At 48.9% G+C, this 21,099-nt stretch overlaps 1 protein-coding gene across 3 annotated transcripts in view; it reads left to right on the top strand.

Annotated features, from left to right (window-relative positions):
* CDKL1 (cyclin dependent kinase like 1) overlaps nt 1-21,099 on the top strand; it is a 40,722-nt gene that overhangs the window by 12,082 nt on the left and 7,541 nt on the right. For all 3 annotated transcript variants that reach the window (XM_074998510.1, XM_074998513.1, XM_074998511.1), the window contains exons 2-6: nt 1,693-1,814; nt 11,865-11,937; nt 13,021-13,111; nt 14,860-15,060; nt 20,338-20,420. In XM_074998510.1, the coding sequence (XP_074854611.1) occupies nt 1,693-1,814; nt 11,865-11,937; nt 13,021-13,111; nt 14,860-15,060; nt 20,338-20,420 (570 nt within the window). The remainder of the gene's footprint in view (nt 1-1,692; nt 1,815-11,864; nt 11,938-13,020; nt 13,112-14,859; nt 15,061-20,337; nt 20,421-21,099) is intronic.

Here is a 21,099-nt window from a genome sequence, read left to right as displayed (position 1 = left end):
TATCACCCTGTTCCCTTTCTGAACATAACCTAGCATCTCCTCCCAAGCTGCAGCTGTGCTGCAAGCAGATGGTTTTTTCCTGATTTCTCTGCCTCGAGGCTGTTAAGCTGCAGGGCTACATAGCATCCGTTGCATTGGAAAGGGCTATTCACACTCGTATATGTGTCGACTCAATCTGCCATTGATTTGTCTAGCCAGCCTAGACGAGCGATGAGCAGCCACAGCCCAGCAGTAGGCCACAGGAGTGGCCCTCCATCCCCTCAGTGGGGCTCAGACTTACACCACACTCCACACCCCCCTCTCTCCCAGCATCTTCAGAGCACGGTGAATCACCTGCTTCGTGCTCCGTCCTTGCTCTCCCCTCTGCTTTGCAGAGCTGGAACCCTGTGAACAGGTGATTTGTGCTCTCTGAGAGGGCTGGGAGGGTGGGGAAGGCACAGGAAGAGTGGGGCTCTGGTTCCCCAGTGTGTATGAGGTATGTGGGGGACAGGGACTGCCAGGGGATCCGTGGGCTGCCAGGGGAGCCCCAGAGGGTTATATGCCGACCACAGATTGTCCATCACTGGCCTAGATCCTTCTGAAGTTCCTTACAGTCTTCTCCCATGTTGGCTAATTTACATAATTTTTCTCTGCTCTCTTGCTCTTCCTTCCCTTTCCAAATGGTTCGTTCACCTATTAAAAGCTGGCCTAGCACAGAACCTTTGAGACGCCTTGTTGTCCATTTCCTGTGCTGAAAATCCATTGTTTCTTCTAAAGCTCGATCCAGCCCTGAACCCAAGGACGTCTGTCTGTCTTTTCAAGCAATGAGTAATTCCACTGAAGTCAGTTTCACTGCGCCTCTGAATAAAATTACCCATCTGCCTATGTGTTCTCTTTCCTGTTCCTTTACCGGTTACTTATTCCATGCATCTTGCTTTAAAAAAAAAACCACCCAAAGTTAAAAACAAACTTTGACAAAGCCAAAGAAATGGAATAACAGTGTCATATTGCAACAGACAACCTACAAGATCCAGAGATGCCAGAACTTTCCATGTATATTAAGAATCGAGATCTCCAGTTTTTTTTTTCTTAAGTTTTTTAAGTTTTTCTTTAAGCAATTCACACAGATTATTTTTTCGTGGTAGAAGGGACTTCCTTACCAAACAAAATCATTTCCAACTGAAAACCTCAAAAGTTGCGACAGTAGATTAGCAAAACAAGAAGCTGTAGGGTTCAACGTGCAGGATTCTCAATGCCTTCATCCCAAAGGTGGTCTAACATTTATGTATGGGGTTTTTTTTTCAGCAGTGGTAAGGTCTTATTGTGTGCATTTCCAAGCCATTGTCTCTTCCACAGTGGTATAGTCAGAGGGTAGATATTATGTAGTGGGTGATGCAGAAACACCTGTGAATGGACAGAAATGATTTTTTTGCCTACAGGCGTCTTCGCTGGTAGGTGGGTGTTTAAGCTAAGTGTGTCTGTAGCCCCTGGCTGCCTCTGAAGATAGCTAACCACTGGCCTCTTCTGACTCTGGTTGTGGTGGTGTCAATCCCCATGTCGTGCAAGCTGCCGGCTGATTCAGGCTGTTTTGGGTCAGACATGTTCCTTGCCCCCAGAGAACCAGAATTTCGTGGCCCGGGAACAGTGGTGGGCCAGGGCAGTGGGCCAGCAGGGCCACGGTGCTAACCACGCCGCTCCCTTGTGCGTTCGCAGCAGCTGAAGCACCCCAACCTCGTCAACCTGCTGGAGGTCTTCAGACGGAAGCGGAAGCTGCACTTGGTCTTTGAGTACTGTGAGCACACGGTTCTTCACGAGCTGGACAAGCACCCGCGGGGGTGAGTAGCCGCCTCCTGGGCTGCGGCGGGAGGTGTGCGGGGGGAAGTTCGTGGGCAGTTCTTATGGCTCCAGAGCACTCTCGGGAGGCCTCGTTAATTACAGTCGGGGGACCTGACAGCTGCCCAGCCCAGCACGCTAGACCTCCGTTACTGTGGCCCAGCAATGCTATTCGAAAGAATTGCCTGGGAGCGCAGCTGTGCAGAGCTGCTCACCAAGGAGATGGTGTCACTCAGCCGGGGCATTCGGAGTAATAGCTGCCCTGCGTGACAGGAGCAAACCAGAGTGGAGTGAAGGGCCAGAGAGGCTTCTGGAATCCTAGGGCTGCGAGCAGCCTCCCAGCCCTGAGAGCAGCCAGCAGCCCGGGTGCCAGCAGCTGTCCCATGAGGCGGCCCACAGATGCTGCTGTCAGGATCCAGCCCCCGTTCCACGTCCCCCTCCACACCTGCTTGCGTCTCGCAGTGAAATCAACCTGCGGGTGGCTCGGGAAGTGCAGCAGCCGCTGGTTTCTGAGCAGACCGTTGCCCGTCAGGCCCCCTGCAAAGCGCCTTTCCAGCCGCCTCTCTGGCCTGGATGCCTAAACCACATCCCAGTTCCAACGGGCTACTGCCCTCTCTCCCTCCCCTCCCCACGCCACAGCAGGGAGCAGGCAGCCTGGTTGCGTGAGCCCCAGCTGCACCGAGTTGTCAGGTTCCCCCTGCAGTGGCAGGTTTCAGGGCACAGCTGGACAGTTCTCATGGCACACCAGTGTGTCACGGCACACTGGTTGGAAACCAGTGCCCAGGGCGGAAGAAGAACTTGCCCTAAGCCACACAGCTGAGAGGAGAAGAAATAGTGACCCTGCCTGGCCTGGCCTGCCAGCCAGTCTGATGCTGAGGGAGCATTGGCCTGAAATTCTCTCTCCCCCCGGGATGAACACCTGAGTCTGCGTCTGAGCTCAGGGGTAGGGGCATGGCCACCTGTTTGTGGCTGGCTGTGAGGCTAATTAATTTAGCCCCTGTGGTCAACCCAGCCTCCAGTCCCTGCTGAGAGAGTAAAATAATCTCTTGCCCAGTAGGTTGTGTTTAGCTTTACTTTCACTGTGTCCCCTAAAACCTCCCTCTCACCTGACCCTGGCTCTGAGCTGGATTGGATTAGGAGAACTGGCAGCAGTTTTGCTCTGGCCTCTTGTCCTGACAACCTCGCTCGGCCGAGCAGGGCACTTTGATTCACTCCGCTGAACATGAAGCCTGTGAGGCCAGTTGCGCAACCCAGGTGCAGTCATTGCTAAAGTCCGTGGCATGCTCGGTCAGACAGAACTCATGGCTTCCTGCGGTCTGGCTTGCTTTCCAAACAAACAGAGCCAGGCACCGCTTTGGCACAGAGTTACCGTGGCATGTACCATGCATGTACCACCATGTTTTTGTGCATGCCCTGAGAAGCCCCAGCAAACCCAAAGCCCTTCCCTTCCAGCGGCTGGCTACACAGAGCAGCAGCAGTGTGCACAGAGCAGAGAGAACCTTCTCCATTCTGGTGTTTCTTTTGTGTCCCGACGGGATGTAACTGATGCGCTGCTCTAGTTTATGACCATAAGCTATTGGTGGTGACTTGGTGCCATGGCAATGCTCAGCATATGGTCGTAAATCAGTCTGCAGGCCTTGTGCTAGAGGAGTGGTCAGTAAGAAATGAGCTGATTGAGGGCTTGGTGGAACAGGAGCCATTGCTTTCCAGGCGAGTAGCTTCAGTGGAAGAACTGGATGTGTGGAAGGGAGATGAGGTCCTTCGGTAAGGCAGCGGCTCCTCTCTCATGCTAGCTCGAGGCTGTGAACGTGGAGGCAGGAAACGGGATGTGTAGACTCCGGGCTGTCCTGAGGCGGGTGCAGGTCTGTGGTGACCCCCTCCCCCCACACCATAGTGCCCCAGGCACGGGCCTGGGGCAAAGCCCTTGCTGCAGGCCCCACCCCTTCTCAAAGCCTGGCCCCTGCTCCACCCCCTACTCCCTCCTCTGAGCAGCACAGCCTGGAGGATTCTGGGAGCCTGGCAGAGCAGCAGTAGAGATCGCCTCCCCCCCACTCACCACGTGGGTGGCGGGAGCCGGAGCAGCCCAGCTGCAGTAGTAGGGGTCGCCTCCCCCACCCTGCTGCGCTGCCGCTTCAGAACAGCTGCGCGCAGCGGCTGGAGGCGGTGCGGAGGGGCCGAGCGGAGCACGCGGCCAGGCCACGCCGGCTCCCGCTGCCCACGCGGTGAGTTGGGGTAATCGAACTCTCCACGTACCAGGCCCCCGGGTCCCTCCCGTTCAATGGACAGTTGGGGCAGCTCCCGGGGGACCCCCAAAAAGCACAGGGCCAGGGCAGCTGCTCTGATCCATCCTATGGACCAGACGGCTCTGCACAGCCTCCCTCAGGGAAGACGTGAAATTCAGCTGTGTTTTAGTTCACAACAAATCCAGTTTGAAGCACTAAGCTTGTGGTAGGCTAAACTGATAGGCTCCTTTATTGCAGAGCAGCCTTGGTCTCTGTTACTCTGAACGAACAGTTCTGCTAAGAAGAGGGGCCGGATCCTGACTGGAGCCTCTGCCGGCTCTGCTAATCCAAACCGTTCTGGGCGTGTTCAAGGCCTAGCACACATCGAAACCGTTACCAAGGGAGAGCGACATCTGGGCTGCAGGCTTAGTTGAGAGCCAGTTGGCTTTTAGCTCATGAAGTAGAAACCTGTGGTGTTAGCCCCTAAGGTCGCAGGTTGAGTCCCTTCTGCCGATGACCTGGGCCTGTCAGCCTTATATATGACTGAGGTTCATGCCACAATGTAAGTAAATACTAATAAATACACAGGCGGTCCCTGACTTAGGAACTCATCAACTTACGACCCTTCATACTTACGACCAACCTCCCGTTAACCCCATAGTACTGTGATGTATAATGTTTTCAAGTTGAGAACCATGTACATTTAGTCTTTCGAACAGCGCGGGCAGCGTGGTATGAGAACTACAGCTCAGTTATGGCAGCAGCCAACACGTCCCCCCCACTTTTGTTTTGTTTTGGTTCTCAGTAGCGTGTTATGTTTGCGTGTCTGCAGTCGGGCAGCGTGTTTACATTTCATTCCCTCATATATTTTGCCCTTACAGTATTTTCTGTGTTTGCTTGTGGCCCTCATGGCAAGTGACAGGAAAAGTGCTAGTGATAAGCGTGGTGAGAAAAGAAAGAGAAAAGCTATTGATTTAGAACAGAAAATAGAGATAGTGAGGCAATGCGAGGGGAGTCAAACGGTGTCATTTGCGGCGTGTAATTTAGGCCTATAAGCCCCATTATAAATGATAGCGATTACATTCATGAGGCAGCAAAAGGGTCTGCGCCTGTGAAATCAACAATTATAGCAAAGAAAAGAACAGGTCCCATCCATGACATGAAAAAGCTCTTAGTGTGTTGGATGGAAAACCAAATTCACAAGCACGTGCCGTTAAGCCTCAAGACGATACAGGCTAAGGCTCAAAGTCTTTTTGAAGACTTAAAGGAAAAGGAGGAGTAGGACTACGACCAAACTTTCAGTGCCAGTCACAGCTGGTTCAACCGTTTCAAGAATCGTGCAAACTTTCACAATGTGAAAGTAGGTGGGGAGGCAGCCAGTGCTGATTCGAAAGCAGCGGAAGCTTTCATAGAAGAGTTGGATAAGCTGATAAAAGAGAAGAATTATTTGCCAAGACACATCTTTAATGTTGATGAGACAGGGTTCATTTGGAAGAAAATGCCCCACCACACTTACGTACATAAGGAGGCAAAAGCTATGCCTGGTTTTAAGGCTTTCAAAGAGTGACTAACAGTCTTGTTAGGAGGGAAAGTTTCTGGGTATAAACTGAAACCCTTCTTGATCTATCACTCTGAAAACCGTAGAGCCTTCTAGAATATTAGCAAGGCTACTTGACCAGTCCATTATCCCTCTAATAAGAAAGCGTAGATGACGCTTGCACTTTTTGAAGCGTGGTTCATGAACTGTTTCATCCCTGAAGTCAAGGCATATTTTCTGGAGAAAGGAATTCCTTTCAAAATTTTGCTTATTTTGGATAATGCTCCAGGTCACCCTCAACATCTAAATGGCTTACATCCCAACATTAAAGTGGCCTTTCTGCCTCCCAACACCACATCTATTCTCCAACCCATGGACCCAGGGGGCCATAGCTGCTTTCAAAGCATATTATCTTTGCAACACATTTGCAAAGACAGTAGCTGCCACAGAATGCGAAAATGCCAAAACGTTACATGAGTTTTGGAAAGACTACAATATTCTGCAGGGCATAAGAAACATTGCTGCTGGGTGGGAGGAAGTCACTCAACAATGTATGAATGGCATATGGAAGAAAATCCTAAAAAAGATAAGTCAGTGGTGTCAAAGACTTTAAAAAGAAAAGGTACTAGAAGAAATTTCCAATAAAATTGTACCGCTGGTGAAAGAAATGGATCTGGAAGTCGATAATGAAGACACACACCAATGGGCTGAGGCTGTTGAGGAGGAGCTGCGCAATAAAGATTTAATGGAGCTGGAGGCAGAGAGGGTAGCAGAGGAGGAGAGACAAAAAGCCCAAGAAGAAGAAGAAACCCCCAAAAAATGTGTGCTGAAGGAAATGGCTGCAGCCTTCAGCAAAATAAGTGAAGGAATGCATGTGTTTGAAAAAATGGACCCTAATGTTGCAAGATTCTCAAAAGTGGATCATTTAATTCAAGACACCCTGGCTTGCTGTAAAGAATTTTATAATGAGAAGAAAAAACAAACTGTCCAGTCCAAAATGGACATTTTTTGAAGAAAGCCCCCCGCACTGCTGCCTGTCCCACTGAACCAACACCTTCTACAAGCAAAGGCACTGCTGAAGTGAAGATGAATCTGCTGTTGATGATGTTATTCCTGTAGTATTGTCACCTACCTCATTCAATTCCTCATCCAATTAATTCAATTCATTCACCTTCATAATTATCAATCCAAGCATGCACGACAATACCAGGAATAAAGGTAAAGTTCGTATTCAGTATTAACATTATTTACATTTTTATTTACAATACTTATATCACATTATTTACATTACTGTATTGTATTGTGTTTTGTATTTCATATTCATGTTTGTCAATTTCAGTTTGCTATGGCTGCAGTTGTGTTGGTTTTTTTTGTGTGTGTTTGCCCTCACTGTTTCTTTTTTCGTTGTTGATTGTTGTGTTGTAGGTGCTTTGTTACATTTAGACTGCTAGTGAATTAATATTATAAACATTACTGGTAGCGGGCGGTTGATAGCTACCTGTATTAGGGTATTTCCAACTTACGACCAAATCGAGTTACGACCAGGTGTTTGGAATGTAACCTGTTTGTAAGGCAGGGACTATGTGTATCCTCATTAACTAATTACAAAAACAAAAGGGTAGGAGTATAATTCATAGAGTCATAGGGCTGGAAGGGACCTCAGGAGGTCATCTAATCCGGCCCCCTGCTTCAAGCAGGATCAACCCCAACAACTAAGTCATCCCAGCCAGGACTTTGTCAAGCCGGGACTTAAAAACCTCTAGGGATGGAGATTCCACCACCTCTCTAGGCAACGCATTCCAGTGCTTCACCACCCTTCTGGTGAAGCAGTTTTTCCTATTATCCAACCTACTCCTCTCCTTCTGTAACTTCAGACCATTGCTCCTTGTTCTGCCATCTGTCACCATTGAGAACAGTTTCTCTCCGTCCTTTTTAGAGCTCCACTTCAGAAAGCTGAAGGCTGCTATTAGATCACCCCTCAGTCTTCTCTTCTGTAAACTAAACAAGCCCAAATCACCCCTCAGCCTCTCCTCATAAGTCTTGTGCTCCAGCCCCTTCATCCTTTTTGTTGCCCTCCGCTGAACCTGCTCCAGCAAATCCACATACTTTTTATACTGGGGGGCCCAAAACTTGACACAATATTCCAGATATGGCCTCACCAGTGCTGAATAGAGGGGAACAACCACTTCTCTAGATCTGCTCAAAATGCTTCTACTAATGCACTTTAATATGCCATTAGCCTTCTTGACTACAAAGGTACACTGTTTACCCATATCCAGCCTTTCGTCCACCATAACCGCTAAGTCCCTTTCCTCTGTACTGTTGCTTAGCCAGTCGGTCCCCAGCCTATAACAATGCTTGGGATTCTTCCGTCCCAAGTGCAGGACTGTACACTTCTCCTTGTTGAACCGCATCAGATTTCTTTTAGCCCAATCCTCCAATTTGTCCAGGTCCCTCCGAATCCCATTTCTAACCTCCAACATATCTACATCTCCCCATAGCTTGGTGTCAGCTGCAAACTTCTTGAGAGTGCAATCCAGTCCTTCATCCAGGTCATTAATAAAGACGTTGAGCAACACCGGCCCCAGAACCGAGCCTTGGGGCACTCTGCTTCAAACCAACCGCCATCCAGATATTGAGCCATAGTCAGTTAATTAATGCCCATCAACATGCTTTTATTGGACATAAGTCTTGTCCGACCTGATTTCCTTCTTTTAGAAGGTTACAGGTTTGGCTGATAAAAGTAAATACATAAATATAATAGATGGTGCTAAGACTTAAGCCTACAGGACAGTCTGATTAAAAAATTAGCACTATTGGGTAGCGATGAAGCACGTTGAAATGAATTAAGGACTTGACTGACATTTCTCAAAAATTGCTATCTGCTGGGGTGTCACTAGTGGTGTCCTGCAAGGGTTATGAGCCTGACACTGTTCCCCATGCTCAGTCAGTAAGTATAAAATCACCGCTGATGAATTTTGCAGGTGACACAGACTGGCGGAATAGGAAACGACAGGGTAGTTACACAGAGCAGTACAGATGGCTCTGGAAGCTGGGTTTTTTAACAGCAAAACGCCCGGTCGTACATGTGCCTGTGCAATGGGGGATGGTTGTGCAAAGAAGTGGCTCTGGGAAGGATTTTCAGGGCATCGCAGGCAGGCAGTTACTTGGGAGCTTCACACATGGTGATGTAGCAAAAAGGATACATGTGATTCTTGGGTGCACAGGCAGGAGTAGTGAGGTAGGGGCAGGCGGGTGATGTTACCTCTGTATGTGGCATGGGTCAGACCAGCACCAGAGCACGGTGCCCAGTTTTGGTATCTTCGTTTTTGAAAGGCTATTGAAAAATTGGAGCGGTGCTGAGAAGAGCCACAGAAATGACTTGAAAGGGCCTTGCAGTGACGGACTTGGGGCCCAGTCAGTTCAGTTTACCAAAAGGAACTGGAGAGGCTGAATTAAAGTGTATTTGTGCCTTCACGGAGAGAAAAAATGACGTACTAAGGGGCTCTTTATTCTAGTGGAGCAAGGCAGGACAGGGTCCAGCGGCTGGACATTACATCTAGACGAATTCAAATTGGAAATAAGGTGCAAACCTTTTACCTGGGAGGACGACTAACCCCTGGAACACGCTATGAGGGGAGGTGGTGGAGCCCCCTTCCCTTGGTGTCTTGAAGTCAAGACTGAGCACCTTTCAGGGTGACCTGCGTTGGCCAAACACAGGTTAGTGGAGCTAGAGAACGAGAAGAACTAGATATGTTCCTGGAGGAGGTGCAACCATGGCTGTTAGCCAGGATGGGCAGGGAGGGTGTCCCTAGCCTCTGTTTGTCAGAAGCTGGGAATGGGAGATGGATCACTTGGTGATTACCTGTTCTGTTCACTCCCTCTGGGGCACTTGGCATTGGCCACTATCAGAAGACAGGATAGCAGGCTAGATGGACCTTTGTCTGACCCAGTATAGCCATTACGTTAGCTGCACGTGCCGCTCCAGGAGAGACAACCAGCCTCTTGCCAAGGCTTGGTTCTCCTGAGAGACCTCTTTTAGCAACTTCTGGCACTTTGGGGAAGTTCTTCATCTCTTTAAACTCGGTGGGAAGAGGATGGGCTGAAGGCTCCAGGATGCTGAGCTAGATGGACCTTTGGTCTGACCCATTGTGTCCGTTCTTGTGTTCTGATGGCTGAATACGGCAGTAACGGGGTGACATTTAAGAGTTATGTGATATCCATGAGGTCAAACTAAATGATTTATTAGTCCCTCCTGTCCTTAAACTCTCTGAGTCCATGAATCATCGAGAACAATGTAATGCTTTTCAAAAGAGCCGACACTGAAATGAATGAAATTATTTGTCACTGCTGAGTTCCTTAGTATTTGCTCACTGGAAGCACTTTTTATGGATGTTTCCAGGACTCTGAGCGGAGGCTTTAGCTGACTTAGAGCAGGACTGTAAAGGACATAAGTATTTTTTGTGACAGTAAAGACTTTATGCAGAAGGAAACAAGGATTGAGGAGCATCTCACACTAAGGGTGAATCGATACTGGACAATTGTCTCTACTGGACAATCAACCCAGTTGATCTTCCAGAGTTCAATTTTGCCACACGTGTTATGACGCGGCAAAATCGATCTCTCTGGGCTTGGATGTCAGCCCTTGTACTCCACACTATCACGTGGAGGAAGGGACATCTGCATGAGCCCCAAAAGCCCGGATCTACATGAGGTAAGAAAGTCGATTCTAGCTATGCTAACGGCGTAGCTAAAATAGCATATTGGAAATTGACTTTCTACCCTAGTGTAGATCTAGCCTTAAATGTCCTGCTGCAGGCGGGCCTGGTAGCACTAACTGTGAAGACCCTGTTTCAGTTATTTATTGCTCTGCTAAATTTTAACCCGGTGTCAGATTGTGCTGCAGTCGGAGGATAGCAGTCTTGTAATGCTGTTCCAAGACCGGTCCCTGAGTGGGACTCCAGGCCCGATGCAGCAACACGGGCAGGAGAACGGTAAAGGTGTCATGCCAAAGATTTGTGCAAAACTGGAAATGGCCCCCTGGTTTCTGGCTTTTTTCAGAGGGATAAAAATGGTTGGAGGAACACAAAAAATTTGTGTTGGGCCCTTGAAACCTCAGGACTGTCAGCTCTGGCTTGCCAGGTGTGGCTGGGGGAACTTGGGAATGGCTGAGGATACATGTTACAAACTCTAGTGTCCCACAACGAGGGGGAGATGGGTGCTGAAGCTTTCACATAATGTCCCTTCTCTAAAACAATGGGTGGGCATTGAAGTAAAATAGGTGGAAAGGGGCAGAGCAAACCTTTCCCCTCTCATTTGCTCAACTTTCACTCTCTTGGCATTGGTGAACTCTAGTGATCCGCTGGGATCACAAGTCAGAGCTGGTCCCAGTGTTGTGCTTTGTCTCACTGTCTGCAGCTCCAGCAGGGGAGTGTCGGTGTAGGCAGGCCATTTGCATTGTTCGTAGGATGTCAGAAGAGTTAACGATGCAGGACACGTGAGTGGTGAGACTCGCCGCAGGACAGGAGGCGCCAGTAACCAGCCTGCATCAGTGTTTGGTTGCCAGGGGGCAGAGGTAATGTCTCCAGATATGAATGGCACCAAAACCTTGGATTGGGCTCAGCTGGTGTAAATCTTTGTGTCTTGTCATCATAAACTGCCCCTACAGTGCTCGTCTCTGTCTGTTTAGCGCATGGATAGTGCTGGAGAGCATGGAGGGCCCTTCTGAACAGACCTTGAAGCTACTGCAGACTGAACAGCTGTAGCTGAAACATCACCTTGTAAAAGAGGTTCACACACCAGATGGGTCTCTAGGAATCTCCAGGCAGAGTTTCTGTCTACAGGATAAAAATGTGGGAACAGTAGACAGGAGCAGACAGAAAAAAACCTCCATTGTCAGTAATGTGGGTGGACCTTTCTCCAGGTTCCTGTACTGATGGACCAGGTAGGGTGAGGATTAAATCTCCATCCCTGGAGGTTTTTAAGTCCTGGCTTGACGAAATCCTGACTGGGATGATTCCGTGAGGATTGGGTGTGCCTTGAGCAGGGGGCTGGACTGGGTGACCTCCTGAGGTCTCTTCCAGCCCCAGGATTCTATGACTTCTTGCAACTTGTCTCTGTTAAGTGACACCTGTAGTGTAAATGGTCCCAAAGCATTGTGCTGGGGGATCTAGACATCTAGCTAAACATGTCACTGCATTTTGCTGCCATTTAAGTTTAACTTCATTCTCCTCCTTTCTCCTAATGTCATTTTACAAATAAATTTATTCTTGGTACTTTTTCTAAAAAAACAGGGTCCCAGAGCATCTCGTGAAGAGCATCACTTGGCAGACCCTCCAAGCCGTAAACTTTTGCCATAAACACAATGTAAGTCCCATAAACATGAGTGCCATATATCACAGCGATGCTTTGAAGTGGAAGCAGCCACCCAGGAGAAACTGAGGTGCAGCCCAGCTGATTAGCAGTGTGTCCGCAGCCAGGAACAGTGGGCAGCATGGGTTTCTAGTGGTGGTGCGCATCCTTGGTGCACACAATAAAATTTATTCCACCCTCGGTGGGAAAAATTTAGAGGGAACATTGGCCTCGGCCATCTTTTAAGGAGGCTGTGAACAAGGCAGTAGAGGTGGGAGCGTTGCTTATCAGAGGAGCTTCTTAATGCTAGCTTAGCTGTTATCTTCTTGATTTGTTTTTTTCTGTGCCGAGGGCTGATTTAAAAGGTGGGAGGGAGTCCTCTTCGGAACAAACATTTTGTTTCCACGGGTCGAGTGGCGTAACGCTGAGTGCCAGGAACTTGGCAGCCTGCCTCGCTGGCTCACTGAGTTTGTTGTTTTTTCTCTTTCTCTCTCTTCTTTCCCATTAAATTGATGGATTATACTTGGGACTAGTCAGCACCATGAACCTTGCACATGTAACAAGCTCTGTAAATGCCCGTCGCGCCACTCCATTGTTGCACGCTGGGCCACTTGAGGAGAATGGGGTTGCCTGAGCCACGCCGAAAAATCAGAGGTGGGAAAAAGGATCCCAAAAGTATCCAGAAAGTTACTTGAGTAAAAGTGCAACTGCTTTCACTTCTGGATACTTGAGTACAATCTTGCTGTGATGTGTGCGTGCGCATGTACTTTTATTCAAGTAGGTGGGGGGTTAACTTATACTTAAGTACACCCCCTCCCCCCATGGGCCTGCACTTTTACTCCAGTAAATTTTTGGGTACTTTTCTTAATTCTGAGAAAGATGCGCCTGAAATTGGTGTCTTATCCCAAGTGCAAAGTGAACGACTGGGTCACAGGAGGGCCCAGCAGGATGCTGCTTGAGCGTTAAAGAACCTCTTCACCATTGGCGCTGTTAACAGTCCATGTCACAGGAACGCCTCTGGAGCACGCAGCAATGTGAACGTGTCAGAATTAACCTGCTCCAGATTTGTCTCACCGACTCACTTGTTTGTGTTTCCAGTGCATACATCGGGATGTGAAGCCCGAAAACATCCTGATAACTAAGCATGCTGTCATTAAGCTTTGTGACTTTGGATTTGCTCGCATACTAAGTAAGTGCTGGGAACGCCTCCTGTTTAAAAGGCAAAGTCTTTGACCTGGTGTTTAGGTGCTGTTAAAGACGGTCTGAGGGCCGTCATGTCTGGAACACCTTCCTGTCGTGGGCTGTGGTACAACAAGTGCATTTGCTGTAGTTTCCCTGCCTCAGTTTCCCCCCAATATGAACCTTGCAAAGGAATACTCTCGAGTGCAGCAGAGTCAAGCCATTGTGTTCATATAAAGTTCAACAGAGCCTGTGTGGTCAAAAGCTGTTCCTTTCAGACCTTCCCCAACAAAACTAGGCTACACTGCAGCAGCCCTTCAATCCCAGTCAGGACACAGGTGACGCGTGAGGGTGCACAGGGGGCCACTCACCCCCCCACCCCCCAGCATCATCCCCCCTCCGCACTCGCAATCAGCACCGTGCAGCTTTGGATGGGTGCGGGAGCCTCCCCTGGAGCAGCGCAGCCTGAGAGCAGTGTGAGCTGCCTAGGCCACACTGCTCCTAGGTAACAGGGACTGTCCTGCTCACACCAGAAGCAGCGGTCAGGACTGGGATGTGGGAGGGGTTGGGATGGGTGGAGGAGGCCAGAAGCACATGGCTGATACCCCATTAGAGTCCCCACTCCAGTCACCTCTGAGTAAGGGGTCACCCATCCCAGAGTGTTTAGCCACTCAGTCCCAGGACCCACCCAGTTCCCCCTGCCTGGCCTTGCTCTCCTGACTGAGTTTCCAGGCCTGTTTCTCTCCTGAGAGTTTTCTCCCATAGCCCAATGGGAAGGCTCCCTGCCCTGTTCCTGTCTGTCAGGCCCCTCCGCCCAGGAGTGCTGCCCCTGCTCAGGGATCGTCCCTCCGGGACCTGCTCCATGTGCTGGACTCAGTTTCCTGCAGTGCTCCTTGCAGGCCTGCTGCTGGAGGGCATTGGGCAGTGTTCCACTCACCTAGGCCTCTGCCTCGGCTCCCAGTATCCACCCTCCAGCACTGCCCTCTGCTTGTCCGCTCAGTATTTCCAAATCAGGCTGGTTCTTCTCCTTCTTCCTGAGCTCCCCTGTAACATGGAAGGGGCTGCCCAGCCATGGCCTCACCATCAACCTCTGGCTCTTCCCATTAGCCCTCAGAAGCAGCAGTGAATAGCCAGTAGTTTCTCCCATTGTCTCCTGTTCTCCTCAAGCAGGGCTCACCTGCTCCTCTGCCTTTCTTCAGGGACTTCTTGCCTAGGGCCAGGTGTCCTCTTGGAAGCCTGTTGGAGTCAGCTGATGAGACACAAGAGCGCTAGCCTCTTTGTTTTTGAAGACCCAGTGCCACCTTGTGACAGATGGACTTTGTCTTTGGGACACCCACACGTATAGGAAAACCCTCATGTGGTCTGTTTGTACCCACAGAGAACCTCCACTTGAGGCAGAGTCTTGTTAGTGCAGGAAGGCTGCCCTCCAGCAACCCTTTGGTTTGCCCATTTCTCCAGATAAAACCTCTGGTTTTCAAGGGCTGAGGATTGGCAGTGCCCTCTCAGAGGCGTGATCCGTAGCCTGATTTTGAGAAAATACTGATTTGATTTCACCAAATCATGAGCATTGAAAGTTGAGTTCTGAATAAGTGGAATAACCCATGTTGGTTTCTGCCATGCTGGGCTGGAAGGGTGACTTTTGGGATGGTTACTGTAGCAATATCTCGTAGAGATGATAAGCAACGTGCTCGTTAGACTGCCTTTAATAATTCTGATCTACATTTCTGTTTCCTTCTATCCTTCCTGACCACAATCCAGCTGGACCTAGTGATTATTACACAGACTATGTGGCTACCAGATGGTACCGTTCTCCTGAGTTACTTGTAGGAGATACTCAGTATGGCCCTCCTGTGGATGTCTGGGCAATAGGCTGCGTCTTTGCTGAGTTGTTATCAGGTGTCCCCTTGTGGCCTGGAAAATCAGATGTGGACCAGCTGTACTTAATCAGAAGAACCTTGGGTAAGTTCAGTGAGGTTACAGCTATGTTCTGCTCTAATCCCCCTGTATTTAGCAATGATGGAAACCAGGCAAGTACTGCACAAACCTGATTGTTTGCAAATACAATCAACATTTGTCTGCAAGGAAAATCTCTGATCATGAGTTCAGAGCTCAGTTAAATTCCATCTCCAGTTGTGCTGCTTCATTTCCCATTAATGCAATGATTACTGGTTTGTTTGGAGGCACAGAAGGAAATGTCGTGTCAGAGGATAGCGCAATGATCACTGTGCAAACACACTTCCAAGTCCCAAGCTTTGGCAGTGCATTGCACTTTGGAGTCCCAACTGAACAGCAGCAGTGTGCACATGCAAATAATTTCTCAACTATGTCTGTCTGTGGTCACGATGGGCCTGATCCTGGGGCCTGCTCAACCCCACAACTCCCACTGGAGTGACCCTCATAAGAATAATACTGTTATAATATAATGTTATATTAATGGTCCCCTGCATTCTTGGTGACTTCAGTGGCAGTTGGGTTCATCTGGCATTTTGTGGAACTGAGCCCTGTACTTGTGTGTGTTTGCAAGAGGTAGCTGGTGGTGCCCATTGGCTCCTGAAGCGTTTCTCCAGGATTTAAGTTTGTCACCCAATTGCTAGATCATTCTAGGACTCTTCTGTGGCCTGGGGATACAGAGGTGGTGTGGTTTTTAATGAGCTGAGTGAAAAGTGGAAGAACCCATAATGGTAAACGTTCCTTCAGCTTAGAGAAACAATTTTGATTCAGTTGTATTCAGTCTTTCACATTTACCTTCTGGTCGCTTTCAAGAGATTGCACCTTCCCGGAGCAAATACTCACAGAGGGTGAATTTTAAGCTGGGCTCTGTATGCTCATAGCACATGTTAGTATGTTAGGCGCCCCACTGGCAATTGGCCCCACATTGCCACAGGGTTCACCCACATGGAGCCCAAAGCAGGAGCTACACGTTGGGGTGTGTCTATACTTACTGGGAGATCAACCCAGTAAGGGTTGATTTTTCCAGGGTTCAATTTTGCGCACCTAGCGCGAATGCATGAAATCAAACCATCAGGGCTCAACGGTCAAACCTGGTACGCCTCAATATCGTGAAGATAAGGGAGGTCGACAGGAGCAATTGTCCCAGTGACCTCCCTCTGTAAGGACAGCCAGATAAGTTGATTGCAGATATGTTGATTCCAGTCCTACAATAGTTATAGCTGGAGTTGCATATCTGGGATCAGATTTCAGGTCTAGCGCAGACTTGGCCTTAGAGTGCAGTGTTCAGTTAGCTACTCCAGCCGCTGTTGGGGACAGAAACAGTAGCATGTGATATATATGTAACCCTTCTGCCGGAAGGAATTGGCAGCAACTAGGGCCGGGTTCAACATCTAGGGGTTCCTTTTCATCCATCTACCACAGAACGGGCTCAAACCCCCACCCAGTAGCCTGGGAACGTCACACACCCCTGGGCGCCTTGGAGAGGCAATGCTTCCCCGCTCGCAAGCACACAGTCTGAGTGTAGAAAAGGACTTTTAATAAAAGAGGCAGAAAAGTCAATTAGCACAAGCTTGGGAAAATTATCACACCCAGAGTTCATAACCAATCCTCAAGTAACTGTCCCAGCTCAACTGTATTGGGCAATGTCCTTGGCCTCTCACGCTCACCAGTCCAATACTGTAAACAGCCAGTCCACACACCCAGCTTTCTCTGCACCCCCCAATTCAAATGCCTCACTTACAACTTGGTCCAGTCCGTGCAGGCCCGGACACCTCACACTGATGCATTCCCTCATGGAACCTGAGACAATGCCACCTTTGTGCCGGTCTGGCGTTCTGCTTGCTCCTACCAGCCGTCCACCAGTCGTGCCGTCTGTCCATCCCCTGCTCCTCCTACCGGCCACCTGCCAGTCACAGCTGCCCACTGGTCCTCCTACTGGCCACCCACCAGTCAAACTGTCCACTGCTCCTCCTACCAGCTGCCCACCAGTTGCACTGTCCATCCATCCATCCATTGTGGGTCTGGCCTGAGGCAAAACCCTGTGATTTCAGCTCATGGTGGCCTCAGCTGCCACCCTCTGATTTCAGCTCTTGATGTCTACTAAAGTGGAGTCTCATTAAAAAAACCACTAGTATGAAGCTCTATCTTTTAACAGGTGGGGAGGACTAGTCAAACCAGGCTTTTAGCTATATAGACAAGGCATAGACAGGACCAAGGCACTCAGCTAGCTAGTTCAACCCATATCCCTCCCCAGCTGCTTTACAATGCTTTAAACCAGGGAGCCCTGTGTAGTCCATGTCTTATGCAGTTATATCGACTGCCCCGTCCCCCACAATGACTTGGAGCATTGGTGAGATTTCACAATTCTTATACTGAGTGTCAGTGTAAATTGTGATTTTACAACAATGTGTTTACAATAGACAACATCTCGTTGCTTCCTTGCTACCCATCAGTCTTTGTTTGCAAGGTATCACATATGCACACCTTTCCATTCTCATGCATATAATCCCTGGGAGACACATTCCTCCCAGCCTTCAGCAGCATTGCTTTCCTGCTGGCACATTCCTTACATATAAATGAACAAGGCTGTGGGCTGTAAGCAGCGCTTCCCAAGCTATCAGCAGAACTGTATTTCCTGGCAGAAGTTGAGCCTAACTTACATAGACTCCTATGAATTATAGAATCCTAGGGCTGGAAGGGGCCTCAGGAGGCAGATCACTTACTGTGAATTATTGACTTAAGCCCTAATCTCTCTCCCTCCCTCTCCAGTCTTTTGTAACTCCAAAGAGTCCTTCTTCTGCCATTCCCCGGCTGAGAATGATCTTCCTGCCCCTGTGTCTTGTCTTCCAAAGGCCACAGGACAAGACTCCCTTTGTTCTGGCCCAGGTAGTTGTAACCAGGCCCATCACCATGATAGCTGAGCACTGTGGACCTGACTGAGAGTCCCAGGGTACTTCCTTTGATGGATATTTCTCAGGCCCCTTAATAGTACTGCTGCAGTTTGCTGTGAGCCACAGTTATTTTTATGTCTGTTCCCTGGATTCCCCTGCTGTCCCCTTGAGCTGCATCTACAGTAGCCAGAGACTTTGTCATCCTTCCAATTCTTTGCTTCTATCCATGGAAAACTTCTTTTACAGAAGACTTTTTTTCATTTATTTTTAAACAACTTACTCCTTCTCCATCACAAGCTTTCTGGGAAACACGAGTCTCTTCCCTGGCTTTATCGTCCCATGTGGACTGCATGAAGGTTTGAGGTGACCACAACATTTCCCAGCAGTGGTGGCAAGCAACATGCCTTTGTGTGAGGAGTAGCTGGGTTTGGCTAATTCCAGCAGAGGGGATGTTTCAAACAAAGTATGTTTTGTGAAAGGGTCAGACAATCCAGAGGAAGACACTGCAAACAGTTAATGGTTGAGGTTCTCCCAGCTGTCAGTTGCTTAGCAACAAAGGCATCATTAGTCAGTTTTGGATTTAGAACTGAGGTTTTAAGCAGATCAGTGTTCACATGTATCATTGGGCACTGTAGTGGGTTAGCCGGGGTCCCTTCCTCTCTGGGTCAGAGGATGACCATTCTGCCTCACTGCAGGTACCCCTAAAAATGTAGGTGGCAATTTTTAGCTTTTATTGCCTCTATTTCACATTGGGGTTAACACACAGAATACGTTCTCAGCTCTGGGGGAAAAAAACCTCGATATTAATATGATTCTTGGATAGACCAAAATTGGTATTTTTTACTGGGTAACGTAGAAACCATTTAAAAGTCCATTAGTCCTTTTTGGAGTTAAAATGTATTTTATCACATATAATAATGTTCCTAGTCCTGGTTGGTTTGCTACCCACCAGCCCTGGAATGCTCCCCCTTAAGCTTTAGGAGAGTTCCCATTTATTGTAAGAAAGGGATTTCTGCTCCAACAGATTTCCCTTTGGGCCAGGCTATGGAAAGGAGTCTGGTTAAGGAATGATTTGCAGTGGAGAGCTACTTGACGAAAGCTGGGTCCTTCTAGCGCTTTCAGTACTACATTAGTCCTGGGTTGGTTTGATTTTTTCACATCCAGATCAATCCCAGCTGCTCCTTCATAATCAGACCAGGCTTATGAAATCATTGTGGGGAGAGCGAGGCATTAATATATGCCGCTTCTTACTGTATCTCAGCTCGTTCTTGCTGTTAACCTGTTCGAAGCTGTCTAAAAGGAAGGTTACAAATGTAAGACATGATCGTCCCCATTTCGGCGTTCATAAAGGAAGGGCCCATTGACATGAACAGTAGGAGCAAAGCCCTGTCTGTGATGAAAGTGTTGAAACACGGCATTAATCTGAGCGCTGGGCTGGCGTAACCTTTCAGCTCCTGTTGGGAACAAAGCATGTCCTTCGCCAATGGTGCAGTCAAACCCAAAACAAACAGTGGCTCTGGTCGGTCATTCATCACAGCAGTGGACTGTTCCATTTGCTAGATTTGAGCAGGGGATTTATCTGTATGATTGTCTACGCCTCACCAGTGTTCGTTCTCTTGTGTTAGAGAGCCTTGGACACCAGGGTAACAACAGGATAGCACCACTTGGCTTCCGAGTCCTGCAGCTGGAGCTCTTGGCTGTTCTTGCAGCACCCTCTAGCTCTCACACTTGGACATTTGTCTATGTTTATATTCAGTCAGCCACGGAGATGTCCTAAGTACTAACTATGAAGGATACCAGTCTCGGTGCTGATGCGGAGCAGTTTCATTTAGGTGCCATTGTTCTTACGTGGTATGCTCCTTGTTTTTATAATAAGGTGTCTTCCAGGCTGGTAAATGGCCCAACAGCAAAGGAAAAGACAACTGAGTGCGGCAATAATATTGAAAAATAAATATCCAAGTCAGCCAATTGCATAACTGTCACTCTGCACAAAGCATAGCAATTCAAACCTGGGTGGGAGCAGTGCAGAGAGAAGTTGGATGGCTAGTTCCAAAAGCACAGGCTCCTATAACTTCTGCTGAAAGAGAATCTCCATTAGCAGTGTAGGGTCAATGACACACCATTCAACAGTTGAGTCACGAACTGGCCAATTTATTGCAACATAGCAATCGTTTGAATGGTCATCAGGACTTTTAATCAGTTAAGTTGTATCAAATCACTGATGGATATTTACTGTTTGTAAGTGAATGTTGTATTATTAGGTCTCTTGCTGCCAGGGTATTGATTTAAAAATCATCTTTAGTGTAATTTCAGCCTTGCTACAGGATAAGCTTGTAAGATGTGGGCTAATAAAATAGCCAATTCACCTGACTTGGTTTTTTATTCTTGTTCCAAGGGGATCTTATCCCCAGGCATCAGCAAGTGTTCAGCTCTAATCAGTTCTTCAGTGGCGTGCAAATTCCAGATCCAGAGAACAAGGTAAGAGAGCCCTGTGAACTTACTTGAGTCAGAGGGGTAGCTATGTTAGTCTGTACAGTAAAACCCTGAGTTACGTGGGGGTTGCATTCCAACCCCTGCGTAAGTCAAGTTTTGTGCAAGTTGGGGGAGGGGGGCCCCTCCCTCCTACCCCAAGCCCTAGGGAGCCAGGAGTCAGGTACAGCAGCACCTGGTCAATTTCCAGGCTCCTGTTTAGCAGTGGGGAGCTGGGAGCCTGGCGCAGCAGCGCCTCATCAGTTTCCTGGCTCCCCGCTGCTTGTGGGAGCCAGCAAACTGACCGGGCACTGCTGCACTTGGCTCCTTCTTCCCTGGGGCTGAGAGGCTTACCTGCCTCCCTTCTCCCCACTTCTGCCAGCAGCGGCATGCCCCTGGCTCCCCCCAGGCGGCCAACGCCGGGGGAAGCCACAGGGCTGCTCCTTTCAGCACTCCGCCGCTGGCTTCAGCACTTGGATCCAGCAGTGGGGCACTGAAAGAGGCAGCCCTGTGGCTTTCACCAGCTGGGGAAAGCCAGGGGAAGCCATGTCCCCACCCCAGGCTCCAGCCACCCGCTTGCCCCAGCTGGGGAAAGTGGGCGGCTGGCGCCCGGAATTTCGACATTCGGGTTAATACGATTAGCACGTATGTCAAAATCACGTAAAGCGGGGGTTTACTGTGTCTGCAA

The sequence above is a fragment of the Carettochelys insculpta genome, chromosome 6, assembly GCF_033958435.1.
Source record: "Carettochelys insculpta isolate YL-2023 chromosome 6, ASM3395843v1, whole genome shotgun sequence".
NCBI lineage: Eukaryota > Metazoa > Chordata > Testudines > Carettochelyidae > Carettochelys > Carettochelys insculpta.
Note: the sequence above shows the minus strand (reverse complement) of the source record. Positions and strands in the feature narration are given on the sequence as shown.